Below are 16,670 nucleotides of genomic sequence, written 5' to 3' on the forward strand. Positions count from 1 at the left end.
AAAAACTATAAAACTTAAAGAAATTGTGAATCACTATGTTGTACACCCGAAACTAATATAGTATTGTAAATCGACTATACCTCAATTTAATAAGAAAGAAAAACAATAGTGATTATAACTCATTGAATTTAAAAAATCCATAGGTCTATAATGAGGTCAATATATGAAATTCAATATATGCGTTTATAATGAGGTAAAATAAAAGAGAAAGAGAGGAGGAGCTTCAAGATGGCAGAAGAGTAAGACACGGAGATCACCTTCCTCTCGAGAAATACATCAGAAATACATCTACACGTGGAACAGCTCCTACAGAACACCTACTGACGCTGGCAGATGACCTCAGACCTCCCAAAAGGCAAGAAACTTCCCATGTACCTGGGTAGCATAAAAGAAAAAAGAAAAAACAGACAAAGAATAGGGACGGGACCTGCACCAGTGGGAGGGAGCTGTGAAGGAGGAAAGGTTTCCACATACTAGGAAGCCCCTTCGCGGGCAGAGGCTGTGGGTGGCGGAGGGGGGAAGCTTCACAGCCAAGGAGGAGAGCGCAGCAACAGGGGTGCGGAGGGCAAAGCGGTGAGATTCCCGCACAGAGGATCGGTGCCGACAGGCACTCACCAGCCCGAGAGGCTTGTCGGCTCACCCGCCGGGACGGGTGGGGGCTGGGAGCTGAGGCTCGGGCTTCAGAGGTCGGATCCCCCAGAGAGGACCGGGGTTGGCTGCGTGAACAGAGCCTGAAGGGGGCTAGTGCGCAACAGCTAGCCGGGAGGGAGTCCGGGAAAAAGTCTGGAGCTGCCAAAGAGGCAAGAGACGTTTTCTTGCTCCTTTGTTTCCTGGTGTGCGAGAAGAGGGGATTAAGAGCGCCGCTTAAAGGAGCTCCAGAGACGGGTGCGAGCCGCGGCTATCAGCGCGGACCCCAGAGACGGGCATGAGACGCTAAGGCTGCTGCTGCCGCCACGAAGAAGCCTGTGTGCGAGCACAGGTCACTGTCCACATCTCCCCTCCCGGGAACCTGTGCAGCCCGCCACTGCCAGGGTCCCATGATCCAGGGACACCTTCCCCAGGAGAATACACGGCGCGCCTCAAGCTGGTGCAACATCATGCTGGCCTCTGCCGCCTCAGGCTCGCCCCACATCCGAACCCCTCCCTCCCCCACCCTGCCCCTCGCCTGAGTGAGCCAGAGACCCCGAATCAGCTGCTCCTTTAACCCCATCCTGTCTGGGCGGGGAACAGACGCCCTCAGGCGACCTACAGGGAGAGGCGGGTCCAAATCCAAAGCTGAATCCCGGGAGCTGTGCGAACAAAGAAGAGAAAGGGAAATCTCTTCCAGCAGCCTCAGGAGCAGCGGATTAAATCTCCACAATCAACTTCATGTACCCTGCATCTGTGGAATACCTGAATAGACAACGAATCATACCAAATTGAGGAGGTGGACTTTGGGAGCAACGATATATATATATTTTTTCCCCTTTTTCTCTTTTTGTAAGTGTGTATGTGTACGCTTCTGTGTGTGATTTTGTCTGTATAGCTTTGCTTTTACCGTTTGTCCTAGGGTTCTGTCTGTCCGTTTTTTTTAATACTTAAAAAATATTTTTCCTTAAAAATTATTTTTTATTTTAATAACTTTATTTTACTTTATTTTATCTTATTTTATCTTCTTTCTTTTTTTTCTCCCTTTTACTCTGAGCCGTGTGGAGGACAGGCTCTTGGTGCTCCAGCCAGGCATCAGGGCTGTGCCACTGAGGTGGGAGAGCCAAGTTCAGGACACTGGCGCACAAGAGACCTCCCAGCTCCACATAATATCAAACGGCAAAATTCTCCCAGAGATCTCCATCTCAACGCCAAGACCCAGCTCCATTCAACGACCAGCAAGTTACACTGCAAGACACCCTATGACAAACAACTAGCAAGACAGGAACACAACCCCATCCATTAGCACACATGCTGCCTAAAATCATATTAAAGCCACAGACACCCCAAAACACACCACCAGACATGGACCTGCCCACCAGAAAGACAAGATCCAGCCTCATCCACCAGAACACAGGCACTAGTCCCCTCCACCAGGAAGCCTGCACAACCCACTGAACCAACCTTAGCCACTGGGGACAGATACCAAAAAAAAAAAGGAACTACGAACCTACAGCCTGCAGAAAGGAGACCCCAAACACAGTAAGTTTAACAAAATGAGAAGACAGAGAAACACACAGCAGATGAAGGAGCAAGGCAAAAACCCACCAGACCTAACAAGTGAAGAGGAAATAGGCAGTCTACCTGAAAAAGAATTCAGAATAATGATAGTAAAGATGATCCAAGATCTTGGAAATAGAATGGAGAAAATACAAGAAACGTTTAACAATGACCTAGAAGAACTAAAGAGCAAACAGAGACGAACAACACAATAAATGAAATTAAAAATTCTCTAGATTTTTTAATCAATAGCAGAATAACAGAGGCAGAAGAACAGATAAGTGACCTGGAAGATAAAAGAGTGGAAATAACTACAGCAGAGCAGAAGAAAGAAGAAAGAATGAAAAGTATTGACAGTCTCAGAGACCTCTGGGACAACATTAAACGCACCAATATTCGAATTATAGAGGTCCCAGAAGAAGAAGAGAAAAAGAAAGGGACTGAGAAAATATTTGAAGAGATTATAGTTGAAAACTTCCCTAATATGGGAAAGGAAATAGGTACGTCCAGGAAACACAGAGAGTCCTGTACAGGATAAATCCAAGGAGAAACATGCCAAGACACATATTAATCAAACTATCAAAAATTAAATACAAAGAACAAATATTAAAAGCAGCAAGGGAAAAACAAGTAACACATAAGGGAATCCCCATAATCCCTGCAAGCCAGAAGGGAGTGGCAGGACATATTTAAAGTGATGAAAGAGAAAAACCTACAACCAAGATTACTCTACCCAGCAAGGATGTCATTTAGACTTGACGGAGAAATCAAAGCTTTACAGACAAGCAAAGGCTAAGAGAATTCAGCACCACCAAGCCAGCTTTACAACAAATGCTAAAGGAACTTCTCTAGACAAGAAACACAAGAGAAGGAAAAGACCTACAATAATAAATCTAAAACAATTAAGAAAATGGTAATAGGAACATACATATCGATAATTACCTTAAATGTAAATGGATTAAATGCTCCAACCAAAAAACACAGACTGGCTGAATGGATACAAAAACAAGACCCATATATATGCTGTCTACAAGAGACCCACTTCAGACCTAGGGACACATACAGACTGAAAGTGAGGGGATGGAAAATGATATTCCATGCAAATGGAAATCAAAAGAAAGCTGGAGCACCAATTCTCATATCAGACAAAACACACTTTAAAACAAAGACTATTACAAGAGACAAAGAAGGACACTACATAATGATCAAGGGATCAATCCAAGAAGATATAACAACTGTAAGTATTTATGCACCCAACATAGGAGCACCTCAATACATAAGGCAAATATTAACAGCCATAAAAGGGGAAATCGACATTAACACAATAATAGGAGGGGACTTTAACACCCCACTTTCACCAATGGACAGATCATCCAAAATGAAAATAAATAAGGAAACACAAGCTTTAAATGATACATTAAACAAGATGGACGTAATTGATATTTATAGAACATTCCATCCAAAAACAACAGAATACACATTCTTCTCAAGTGCTCATGGAACATTATCCAGGAGAGATCATATCTTGGGTCACAAATCAAGCCTCGGTAAATTTAAGAAAATTGAAATGATATCAAGTATCTTTTCTGACCACAACGCTATGAGACTAGATATCAATTACAGGAAAAATTCTGTAAGAAATACAAACACATGGAGGGTAAACAACAAACTACTTAATAACTAAGAGATCACTGAAGAAATCAAAGAGGAAATCAGAAAATACCTTGAAACAAATGACAATGAAAACACAACAACCCAAAACCTATGGGATGCAGCAAAAGCAGTTCTAAGAGGGAAGTTTATAGCTATACAAGCCTACCTTAAGAAACAAGAAACAGTCCCTCCCATCAAGCCTCTTATATAGCCTCATTTACCAGAGCAGAAGCAAGTAGAACTACAATCCTACAGCCTGTGGAACAAAAACCACATTCACAGAAAGATACACAAGATGAAAAGGCAGAGGGCTATGTACCAGATGAAGGAACAAGATAAAACCCCAGAAAAACAACTAAATGAAGTGGAGATAGACAACCTTCCAGAAAAAGAGTTCAGAATAATGATAGTGAAGATGATCCAGAACCTCGGAAAAAGAATGGAGGCACAGATCGAGAAGATGCAAGAAATGTCTAACAAAGACCTAGAAGAATTAAAGAACAAACAAACAGAGATGAACAATACAATAACTGGAATGAAAACTACACTAGAAGGAATCAGTAGCAGAATAACTGAGGCAGAAGAACGGATAAGTGACCTGGAAGACACAATAGTGGAATTCACTGCTGCGGTACAGAATAAAGAAAAAAGAATGAAAAGAAACGAAGACAGCCTAAGAGACCTCTGGGACAACATTAAACACAACAACGTTCGCATTATAGGGGTCCCAGAAGGAGAAGAGAGAGAGATAGGACCAGAGAAAATATCTGAAGAGATTATAGTTGAAAACTTCCCGAACATGGGAAAGGAAATAGCCACCCAAGTCCAGGAAGGGCAGCGGGTCCCATACAGGACAAACCCAAGGAGAAACACACCGAGACACATAGTAATCAAATTGGCAAAAATTAAAGACAAAGAAAAGTTATCGAAAGCAGTAAGGGAAAAATGAAAAATAACATACAAGGGAACTCCCATAAGGTTAACAGCTGAAATCTCAGCAGAAACTCTACAAGCCAGAAGGAAGTGGCATGATATACTTAAAGTGATGAAAGGGAAGAACCTACAACCAAGATTACTCTACCCGGCAAGGATCTCATTCAGATTCGATGGAGAAATCAAAAGCTTTACGGACAAGCAAAGGCTAAGAGAATTCAGCACCACCAAACCAACTCTACAACAAATGTTAAAGGAACTTTTCTAAGTGGGAAACACAAGAGAAGAAAAGGACCTACCAAAAAAAACCCCCAAAACAATTATGAAAATGATTATAGGAACATACAAATCGATAATTACCTTAAACGTGAATGGATTAAATGCTCCAACCAAAAGACACAGGCGTGCTGAATGGATACAAAAACAAGATCCATATATATGCTGTCTACAAGAGACCCACATCAGACCTGGGGACACATACAGACTGAAAGTGAGGGGATGGAAAAAGATATTCCATGCAAATGGAAATCAAAAGTAAGCTGGAGTAGCTATACTCATATCAGATAAAGTAGACTTTAAAATAAAGAATGTTACAAGAGACAAGGAAGGGCACTACCTAATAATCAAGGGATCAATCCAAGAAGAAGATATAACGATTATAAATATATATGCACCCAACATAGGAGCACCTCAATACATAAGACAACTGCTAACAGCTATAAAAGAGGAAATCGACAGTAACACAATAATAGCAGGGGACTTTAACACCTCAATTACACCAATGGACAGATCATCCAAAATTAAAATAAATAAGGAAACAGAAGCTTTAAATGACACAATAGACCAGATAGATTTAATTGATATTTATAGGACATTCCATCCAAAAACAGCAGATTACACTTTCTTCTCAAGTGCGCACGGAACATTCTCCAGGATAGATCACATCTTGGGTCACAAATCAAGCCTCAGTAAATTTAATAAAATTGAAATCATATCAAGCATTTTTTCTGACCACAACACTATGAGATTAGAAATGAATTACAGGCAAAAATATGTAAAAAACACAAACACATGGAGGCTAAACAATACGTTACTAAATAACCAAGAGATCACTGAAGAAATCAAAGAAGAAATCAGAAAATACCTAGAGACAAATGACAATGAAAAAACGACAATCCAAAACCTATGGGATGCAGCAAAAGCAGTTCTAAGAGGGAAGTTTATAGCTATACATGCCTACCTCAAGAAACAAGAAAAATCCCAAGTAAACAATCTAAACTTATACCTAAAGGAACTAGAGAAAGAAGAACAAAACCCAAAATTAGCAGAAGTAAAGAAATCAGAAAGATCAGAGCAGAAATAAATGAAATAGAAACAAAGAAAACAATAAGAAAGATCAGTAAAACTAAAAGCTGGTTCTTTGAGAAGATAAACAAAATTGATAAACCATTAGGCAGACTCATCAAGAAAAAGAGGGAGAGGACTCAAATCAATAAAATTAGAAATGAAAGAGGAGACGTTAAAACAGACACCGCAGAAATACAAAGCATCCTAAGAGACTACTACAAGCAACTCTATGCCAATAAAAGGGACAACCTGGAAGAAATGGACAAATTCTTAGAAAGGTATAACCTTCCAAGACTGAACCAGGAAGAAACAGAAAATATGAACAGACCATCACACGTAATGAAATTGAAACTGTGATTAAAAATCTTCCAACAAACAAATGTCCAGGACCAGATGGCTTCACAGGTGAATCCTATCAAACATTTAGAGAAGAGCTAACATCCATCCTTCTCAAACTCTTCCCAAAAATTGCAGAGGAAGGAACACTCCCAAACTCATTTTATGGGGCCACCATCACCCTCATAGGATCATACACCATGATCAAGTGGTATTTTTGCCAGGGATGCAAGGATTCTTCAATATATGCAAATCAGTCAATGTGATACACCATACTAACAAATTGAAGAATAAAAACCATATGATCAAAAAAACCCAAAAAAACCCCATATGATCAACTCAGTAGATGCAGAAAAACCTTTCGACAAAATTCAACACCCATTTATGATAAAAACTCTCCAGAAAGCGGGCATAGAGGGAACCTACCTCAACATAATAAAGGCCATATACGACAAACCCACAGCAAACATCATTCTCAATGGTGAAAAACTGAAAGCATTTCCTCTAAGATCAGGAACGAGACAGGGATGTCCACTCTCACCACTATTATTCAACATAGTTTTGGAAGTCCTAGCCACGGCAATCAGAGAAGAAAAAGAAATAAAAGGAATACAAATTGGTAAAGAAGATGTAAAACTGTCACTGTTTGCAGATGACATGATACTATACATAGAGAATCCTAAAGATGCCACCAGAAAACTACTAGAGCTAATCAATGAATTTGGGAAAGTTGCAGGATACAAAATTAATGCACAGAAATCTCTTGCATTCCTATACACTAATGATTAAAAATCTGAAAGAGAAATTATGGAAACATTCCCATTTACTAATGCAACAAAAAGAATAAAACACCTAGGAATAAACCTACCTAGGGAGCCAAAAGACCTGTATGCAGAAAACTATAAGACACTGATGAAAGAAATTAAAGATGATACCAACAGATGGAGAGATACACCATGTTCTTGGATTGGAAGAATCAATATTGTGAAAATGACTATACTACCCAAAGTAATCTACAGATTCAATGCAATCCGTATCAAATTACCAATGGCATTTTTTTACAGAACTACAAAAAATCATCTTAAAATTCGTATGGAGACAAAAAAACCCCGAATAGCTGAAGCAGTCTTGAGGGAACAAAGCAGAGCTGGAGGAATCAGACTCCCTGACTTCAGACTATACTACAAAGCTACAGTAATCACGACAATATGGTACTGGCACAAAAACAGAAACATAGATCAATGGAACAAGATAGAAAGCCCAGAGATAAACCCACACACCTATGGTCAACTAATCTATGACAAAGGAGGCAAAGATATACAATGGAGAAAAGACAGTTCCTTCAATAAGTGGTGCTGGGAAAACTGGACACCTACATGTAAAAGAATGAAATTAGAACACTCCTTAACACCATACACAAAAATAAACTCAAAATGGATTCAAGACCTAAATGTAAGACCGGACACTATAAAACTCTTAGAGGAAAACATAGGAAGAACACTCTTTGACATAAATCACAGCAAGATCTTTTTTGATCCACCTCCTAGAGTAATGGAAATAAAAACAAAAATAAACAAATGGGACCTAATGAAACTTCAAAGCTTTTGCACAGAAAAGGAAACCATAAACAAGACAAAAAGACAGCCCTCAGAATGGGAGAAAATATTTGCAAACAAATCAACGGACAAAGGATTAATCTCCAAAATATATAAACAGCTCATGCAGCTCAATATTAAACAAACAACCCAATCCAAAAATGGGCAGAAGACCTAAATAGACATTTCTCCAAAGAAGATATACAGATTGCCAACAAACACATGAAAAGAATGCTCAACATCCTTAATCATTAGAGAAATGCAAATCAAAACTACAATGAGATACCATCTCACACTGGTCAGAATGGTCATCATCAAAAAATATACAAACAATAAATGCTGGAGAGGGTGTGGAGAAAAGGGAACCCTCTTGCACTGTTGGTGGGAATGTAAATTGATACAGCCACTATGGAGAACAGTATGGAGGTTCCTTAAAAAAATAAAAATAGAACTACTATACAACCCAGCAATCCCACTACTGGGCATATACCCGGAGGAAACCATAATTCAAAAAGAGTCATGTACCAAAATGTTCATTGCAGCACTATTTACAATAGCCAGGACATGGAAGCAACCTAAGTGTCCATCAACAGATGAACAGATAAAGAAGATGTGGCACATATATAGGATGGAATATTACTCAGCCATAAAAAGGAAAGAAACTGAGTTATTTGTAGTGAGGTGGATGGACCTAGAGTCTGTCATACAGAGTGAAGTAAGTCAGAAAGAGAGAAACAAATAGTGTATGCTAACACATATATATGTAATCTAAAAAAAAGAAAAAAAGGAAAATAGAAGAACCTAGGGGCAAGACAGGAATAAAGATGCAGACCTACTAGAGAATGGACTTGAGGATACGGGGAGGGGAAGAGTAAGCTGGGACAAAGTGAGAGAGTGGCATGGACATATATACACTACCAAACGTAAAATAGATCGCTAGTGGGAAGCAGCCACATAGCACAGGGAGATCAGCTCGCTGCTTTCTGACCACCTGGAGGGGTGGGATAGGGAGGGTGGGAGGGAGGGAGATGCAAGAGGGAAGAGATATGGGGACATATGTATATGTATAACTGATTCACTTTGTTATAAAGCAGAAACTGACACACCATTGTAAAGCAATTATACTCTAATAAAGATGTTAAAAACAACAAAAAAAGAAAGAGAGCAAGAATAAAGGAGGAGAGAAGGTAGTGGGGAGGAATGTTCCTTACAGAAAAGAATGCCAGGTAATACATGTAGAAGGAATGGTAGAATTAGAAAATCACCATTTTGCAATCCCAAACTAAATAACTAATTCAGGCAAAGATCACTAATGGATGTTAAAACCATGGAAGAAAAGTTGTTGGGAATACGACATATTACCCTAGAGATTACTTAGTAATTACAAAGGGAAAAATACACTTTCATAATGGAGATATGTTTGTGGTCACCATCTTAACTAAATGCTCAAACCAGTCCTCACTAAGAGTGGGACAATATGATATTCTATGCCTTCTGATAAGTTGCAACATGAATATAACTACACCTGAAAAGTATTCTTGCTCAAAATGTATAACCTGAATAGAATGGAACATTTAAATATAACTTTCAATACAACATAGGACATAAAGGAACAATTTAAAGAATACTATGAGGAAACAATCAGATGAATGCAGATGTGGAACATTCTATAAGGCAAATGGTTTAGACTCTTCAAAAAGTCAATGTCATTAAAAGAAAAAAAAAAGAAAGGTTGGGAGACTGGTTCCAGACTTAAAGAGATATAACAACCAACTGCAATAAGTGAAATTTGACGGGATCCTGGTTAAAAAAATTGCTGCAAAAATAAATTGTGATATTGTGATTTATAATAATATATATTTGTCTTTGTCCAGTTCTCACCCTAAGCTCCTTTCAACCACACTTGAGTTTATGTTAATGAGGTGATATTTGGAAAGCCTCTAGATAACCACAGGACAGGGGCTGATCCTAGGGGAACCAACCACATGATTAGAGGGTTGGAACTTTCATCTCCACTGCACTCCCAACCTCCAGGGAGCAGAATCCCCAAAGCCCGATGATTTAACCAAACATGTCTATGTATGGAAGCCTCCATAAAAATCCCCAAAGCACAGGGTTCAGAGAGCTGCCAGGGCTGATGAAAACATGAAGCTGCTGGAAGGGTAGTGAGCCTGGAGAGGGTACAGAAGCTCTGCACCTCTTCCCACATACTTTGTCCTATGCACTTCTTCCATCTGTCTATTCCTGAGTTGTATCTTTTGTAATTAGCCAGTAGTCTAGTAAGTAAGCTGTTTTCCTGAGTTCTGTAAGCCACTTTAGTATTATTTAACCTAAGGAGGGGGTCATGGGAACATCCAGATGGATAAGCAGTTGATCAGAAACACAGAAGACAACCAGGCCTTGTGATTGGCCTCTGAAGCAGAAGGGGAGGCTCTCTTGTGGCACTGAGTCTAGCCTGTAGGATCTGACGCCATCTCCAGGTAGATGGGGTCAGAACTGAGTTGAATTGTAGGACGACCACATGCTGTCCACAGAGAACTGAAGAAGTACTTCCTCGGGGGGTAATGAACTCCATACATTTGGAGTGCAGAAGTACTCTGTGAGTATACAGAACACACAGGAGCTTTTCCTAGACAATAAAATTCTGGTTGATCTTCATAGATAATGGTATAGAGTTTAGGTAGGAGGTTACCTCATCTGGTTGAGGGAGGACAATAACCGACATCGTTCCCGTGTGAATACGCTGCATCCTTGACGACAGGCCCACCTCAGGAATTCGCTGAACTCGGTGAATCCCACCTTCATACTTCAAATGCTTATAGACATTGTCACCGGAAATTCGGGCGGCTGCATGATGTAGCCCACCTAAGAAAAAATGTTCCAGCAATATTAATGAATTCTACTTTGAAAGGGATCAGGATCTTAGATGCCCTTAATGTAAGGCCTGGATGTGAGCATAGAGCCTGACATGAGAACATAAGGTAGGTACAAAACTATATTTTTCCAATGTAAGTGAATTAATATATAAAAGGAAACATACCAAAATATTATTTATGGTTACCTCTGGAGAATAGAATAACAGCATGTTTTTCATTTTACTTTCTATACTTTTTTTGTTGCTAAGTTTTATATAAATGAACAAATTTCACTTTTACAAAAATAGTATTAGAAAAAAAGAATACTGGGGTGTTTTCTACATTGAACTATACCATGCAATCTTAGGCTAATTTGGTGCCATATATAAAAGACTGTTCAGTAACATAGTAATTTGATAATGATGAATAATTCTATAGGTTCTCTCAAGTTCTCAAGAATCGATTGAAATTTAGCCCTTGCTTATCTGTGGAGTGGGAAGATAAGCACAAAAAAATCTTAATGCCTAAGCTAGTTTCTTATTGACTATGTTTTTAAAAAATGTTTTTATTACAAAATAATATACATGGGAAACCACATGAATGAAATGTATAGTTCAAGATCAAGAAAAAGAACTTTGTTGGAGTTCTTTGGCGGTCCAGAGGTTAAGACTTGGCACTTCCACTGCAGGGGGCACAGGTTCGATCCCTGATCAGGGAGTTAAGATCCCACATGCCGCACAGCGCAGCCACAAAAAAAAAAAAAGAAAAGAATTTTGTCAGGCACCCCCAAAGCCCTCTCACATGCCCCTTCCTAGTTACAATCCCCTCCTTCTCATGAATAACCATTATCCTTCTATTCCCTTCTTTATTATAATTTTATTACCTAATGTGCTGCCCTAGCTACTACAGTTTAGTCTTTTTTTTTTTTAAGATTTTTTTTAACATCTTTATTGGGGTATAATTGCTTTACAATGGTGTGTTAGTTTCTTACAGTTTAGTCTTGTCCATTTAAAAAATTTGATATGTCTTTCAAACCTCTCAGTCTGTAAGTTCGTCATCCATCTCTTTTGTTTACTTCAAATTATCTGTTGAGGAACTAGGGCTATTGATCGACAGAAATTTCCCACGTTCTGTTCTATTTTTTAATTATTTTTTTTAATTTTTAATTTTTTTTTCTGGTCTCTGACTATAATTAGCAAAATAGAAGGACAATTACAGAAAATAGAAGGGCAATAAAAACATGTGAAATATTACCACAGGGATGCAATCAGCAAAATCCAGATGATCTGGGCTTCCCTGGTGGCACAGTGGTTGGGAGTCCACCTGCCGATTCAGGGGCCACGGGTTCGTGCCCCGGTCCGGGAAGATCCCACATGCCACAGAGCGACTAGGCCCGTGAGCCATGGCCGCTGAGCCTGCGCATCCAGAGCCTGTGCTCCGCAACGGGAGAGGCCACAACAGTAAGAGGCCCGTGTACCGCAAAAAAAAAAAAAAAATCCAGATGATCTATAGGACAAATAATCTAGTTCCCTTAACAAATGAATTGCAAGAAAAAATATTAAAATTGAGGAGGTAGCTGTGGATTACAAGAGATTTAAGAGACATATCAACCAACTGCAACATAAGGAAGTTACTTAGGTTTCAATTTGAACAAAAACTATACAAAAAAATTTATGAGCAGGGAAATGTGAACACTCACTGGATATTTGATTATACTAAGGAATTTTTTGGGGGGGGTCTGATAATAGCAAAGTGACTATGTGGTGTTTTTTTTTAATAAGTGCTTACCTTTTTTTTTTTTTCACACACACACACTGTATTTTCTTCTTACAAGAGATAAACTGACACCAAGCATTGTAAATGGATGACCACAACAAAATCAACAATGACTGCAATTACCAAACACACTCACACTATGTCATAATATTGACATTCAGTCCAGTAATCCTCCACTGTAACAGCTCCTTTACTTTGCAGTGATAATTGATTTGTATACTTTTTGCCTCTGAGTCCTTGTGGGATATTTTTTTTTACTCAAACAGAAAGTCACAAAAATTATAATGATCCTCATCAGTTCACTCAGTCCCATGTAATTAATTTTTTTTCATCTTGATCTTTTGTTAGCACTTTTATGAATTCATCAGTTTTCCATTAGAGCTCTGAAAATGCTTATTCATTCAGTTCAGCAGTGTAGTCAGTTACCAGAAACCTGTACTTGTCAGAGTCTTTAACATGAATTCCTTGAAGATGAAACCCTTTTATAAGAACATTTTTGCAAAAGCATCAGAGTACATCCAGAACTGTCTGTAAATGACGAAAGACTTAAAAATGACCACGGGTAAAGATTTGATGAAAGTTCATAATAATGCAGTTGACAAGGAAATTTAGTTATTTCTGAGATACACATTTTAAAGTAATAACTAGAATTATGACTTATAACATTACACCAGAACGTATAAGATTTTTAGAAATTTCATGTAATGTCTGAAACATTTATGTTAACATATTTCCATACAAATAACCCAAAGAAAGTTTAGTATTAGTTTTTTTTTGTTTTTTTATACTGCAGGTTCTTATTAGTCATCAATTTTATACACATCAGTGTATACATGTCAATCCCAATCACCCAGTTCATCTCACCACCATCCCCACCTCACCGTGGTTTTCCCCCCTTGGTGTCCATATGTTTGTTCTCTACATCTGTGTCTCAACTTCTGCCCTGCAAACCAGTTCATCTGTATCATTTTTCTAGGTTCCACATACATGCGTTAATATACGATATTTGTTCTTCTCTTTCTGACTTACTTCACTCTGTATGAGTCTCGAGATCCATCCACGTCTCAACAAATGACTCAATTTCGTTCCTTTTTATGGCTGAGTAATATTCCATTGTATGTACCACATCTTCTTTATCCATCCATCTGTTGATGGGCATTTAGGTTACTTCCATGTCCTGGCTATTGTAAATAGTGCAGCAATGAACACTGGGGTCCATGTGCCTTTTTGAATTATGGTTTTCTCTGGGTATATGCCCAGTAGTGGGATTGCTGGATCATATGGTAATTCTATTTTTTTAAGGAACCTCCATACTGTTCTCCATAGTGGCTGTATCAATTTACATTCCAACCATCAGTGCAAGAGGGTTCCCTTTTCTCCACACCCTCTCCAGCATTTGTTGTTTGTAGATTTTCTGATAAGCCCATTCTAACTGGTGTGAGGTGATATCTCACTGTAGTTTTGATTTGCATTTCTCTAATATTTAGTGATGTTGAGCAGCTTTTCATGTGCTTCTTGGCCATCTGTATGTCTTCTTTGGAGAAATGTCTATTTAGGTCTTCTGCCCATTTTTGGATTGGGTTGTTTGTTTAATATTGAGCTGCATGAGCTGTTTATATATTTTGGAGATTAATCCTTTGTCCGTTGATTTGTTTGCAAATATTTTCTCCCATTCTGAGGGCTGTCTTTTTGTCTTGTTTATGGTTTCCTTTTCTGTGCAAAAGCTTTGAAGTTTCATTAGGTCCCATTTGTTTATTTTTGTTTTTATTTCCATTACTCTAGGAGGTGGATCAAAAAAGATCTTGCTGTGATTTATGTCAAAGAGTGTTCTTCCTATGTTTTCCTCTAAGAGTTTTATAGTGTCCGGTCTTACATTTAGGTCTTGAATCCATTTTGAGTTTATTTTTGTGTATGGTGTTAAGGAGTGTTCTAATTTCATTCTTTTACATGTAGGTGTCCAGTTTTCCCAGCACCACTTATTGAAGGAACTGTCTTTTCTCCATTGTATATCTTTGCCTCCTTTGTCATAGATTAGTTGACCATAGGTGTGTGGGTTTATCTCTGGGCTTTCTATCTTGTTCCATTGATCTATGTTTCTGTTTTTGTGCCAGTACCATATTGTCGTGATTACTGTAGCTTTGTAGTATAGTCTGAAGTCAGGGAGTCTGATTCCTCCAGCTCTGCTTTGTTCCCTCAAGACTGCTTCAGCTATTCGGGGTTTTTTTGTCTCCATACGAATTTTAAGATGATTTTTTGTAGTTCTGTAAAAAAATGCCATTGGTAATTTGATACGGATTGCATTGAATCTGTAGATTACTTTGGGTAGTATAGTCATTTTCACAATATTGATTCTTCCAATCCAAGAACATGGTGTATCTCTCCATCTGTTGGTATCATCTTTAATTTCTTTCATCAGTGTCTTATAGTTTTCTGCATACAGGTCTTTTGGCTCCCTAGGTAGGTTTATTCCTAGGTGTTTTATTCTTTTTGTTGCATTAGTAAATGGGAATGTTTCCATAATTTCTCTTTCAGATTTTTAATCATTAGTGTATAGGAATGCAAGAGATTTCTGTGCATTAATTTTGTATCCTGCAACTTTCCCAAATTCATTGATTAGCTCTAGTAGTTTTCTGGTGGCATCTTTAGGATTCTCTATGTATAGTATCATGTCATCTGCAAACAGTGACAGTTTTACATCTTCTTTACCAATTTGTATTCCTTTTATTTCTTTTTCTTCTCTGATTGCCGTGGCTAGGACTTCCAAAACTATGTTGAATAATAGTGGTGAGAGTGGACATCCCTGTCTCGTTCCTGATCTTAGAGGAAATGCTTTCAGTTTTTCACCATTGAGAATGATGTTTGCTGTGGGTTTGTCGTATATGGCCTTTATTATGTTGAGGTAGGTTCCCTCTATGCCCACTTTCTGGAGAGTTTTAATTTTTTTAAACAATTCTTTTTTAAAAATATATTTATTTATTATTTACCTATTTTGTCTGTACTGGGTCTTAGTTGCAGCACGTGGGATCTTCACTGTGGTATGCATGTGGGATCTAGTTCCCTGACCAGGGATTGAACCCAGGCCCCCTGCATTAGGAGCATGGAATCTTATCCACTGAACCACCAGGGAAGTCCCCCATGGTCTGGTTTTGCTGACTGCATACTCTTAGAGTGATTCAACCTGTTTTTCTTCCCTCTTTACTGGCTGCAATTGGGCAGCTGGATCCAGAAACTGGATCATCAGCTTGAGGTCCTTGGCCAGACAACAAGAGAGTTCCCACTGTAAGGTCTGGGCTACAGAGAAAAGCAATCACAGAGCTCTTCAAGGATGCCAGGGCTCCCTTCACAAATTTATTTCTCAGAGTTGTGGTGAAATGTATGTCTTCTGTACACACAAAATTAACCACCACATTACTTTAAGTGACCCTTCCCTGAATTCAACGGTTGAGCACAGAATAACAAAACATATTTATAAACATTAATCTGTTGGAAGAGATGATGTAATATATTTCATAGACTCCCTTTAACTTGAAAAATATTTCAATTCCTTAGGTACCAGGAATACAGAATAATAGTGTCAGACCTACAGTACATATCAAGAGCCATCACCCTCCATTGCTTCCACAATGACTATCTTGTAATTATTTAGTTTCGATTATTTATGTAGTGGTTGAGTATTTCCCCTATCTGTCCCAAGGTCACAAAACTACTAGACTTTAAGTCATTTGATATATGAATTTTTGCATGAAAATGTATTTTTTTCCAATCTTAGCTGTTAGTGCTGTATCTCTGTGATTCTATTTCAATTAAACATTAAATATATATACATATAATTTTTTATAAATTTATTTTTTAATTTATTTTTGGCTGCGTTGGGTCTTTGTTGCTGCGTGCAGGCTTTCTCTAGTTGTGGCAAGTGAGGGTTACTCTTCTCAGTGTGCGGGCTTCTCATTGTGGTGGCTTCTCTTGTTGTGGAACATGGGTTCTAGGC

General features: G+C 38.6%; 1 protein-coding gene across 3 annotated transcripts in view; it reads right to left on the reverse strand.

The window, feature by feature from the left end:
• The window catches only part of MTRF1 (mitochondrial translation release factor 1), a 68,956-nt gene that overhangs the window by 18,716 nt on the left and 33,570 nt on the right, over positions 1-16,670 (reverse strand). For all 3 annotated transcript variants that reach the window (XM_029210051.1, XM_029210050.1, XM_029210052.1), the window contains one exon: positions 10,744-10,916. In XM_029210051.1, coding sequence (XP_029065884.1) covers positions 10,744-10,916 — 173 coding nt within the window. The remainder of the gene's footprint in view (positions 1-10,743; positions 10,917-16,670) is intronic.

The sequence above is a fragment of the Monodon monoceros genome, unplaced genomic scaffold (genome assembly GCF_005190385.1).
Source record: "Monodon monoceros isolate NGI ecotype Baffin Bay Population unplaced genomic scaffold, NGI_Narwhal_1 Super_Scaffold_8, whole genome shotgun sequence".
Taxonomy (NCBI): Eukaryota; Metazoa; Chordata; class Mammalia; order Artiodactyla; family Monodontidae; genus Monodon; species Monodon monoceros.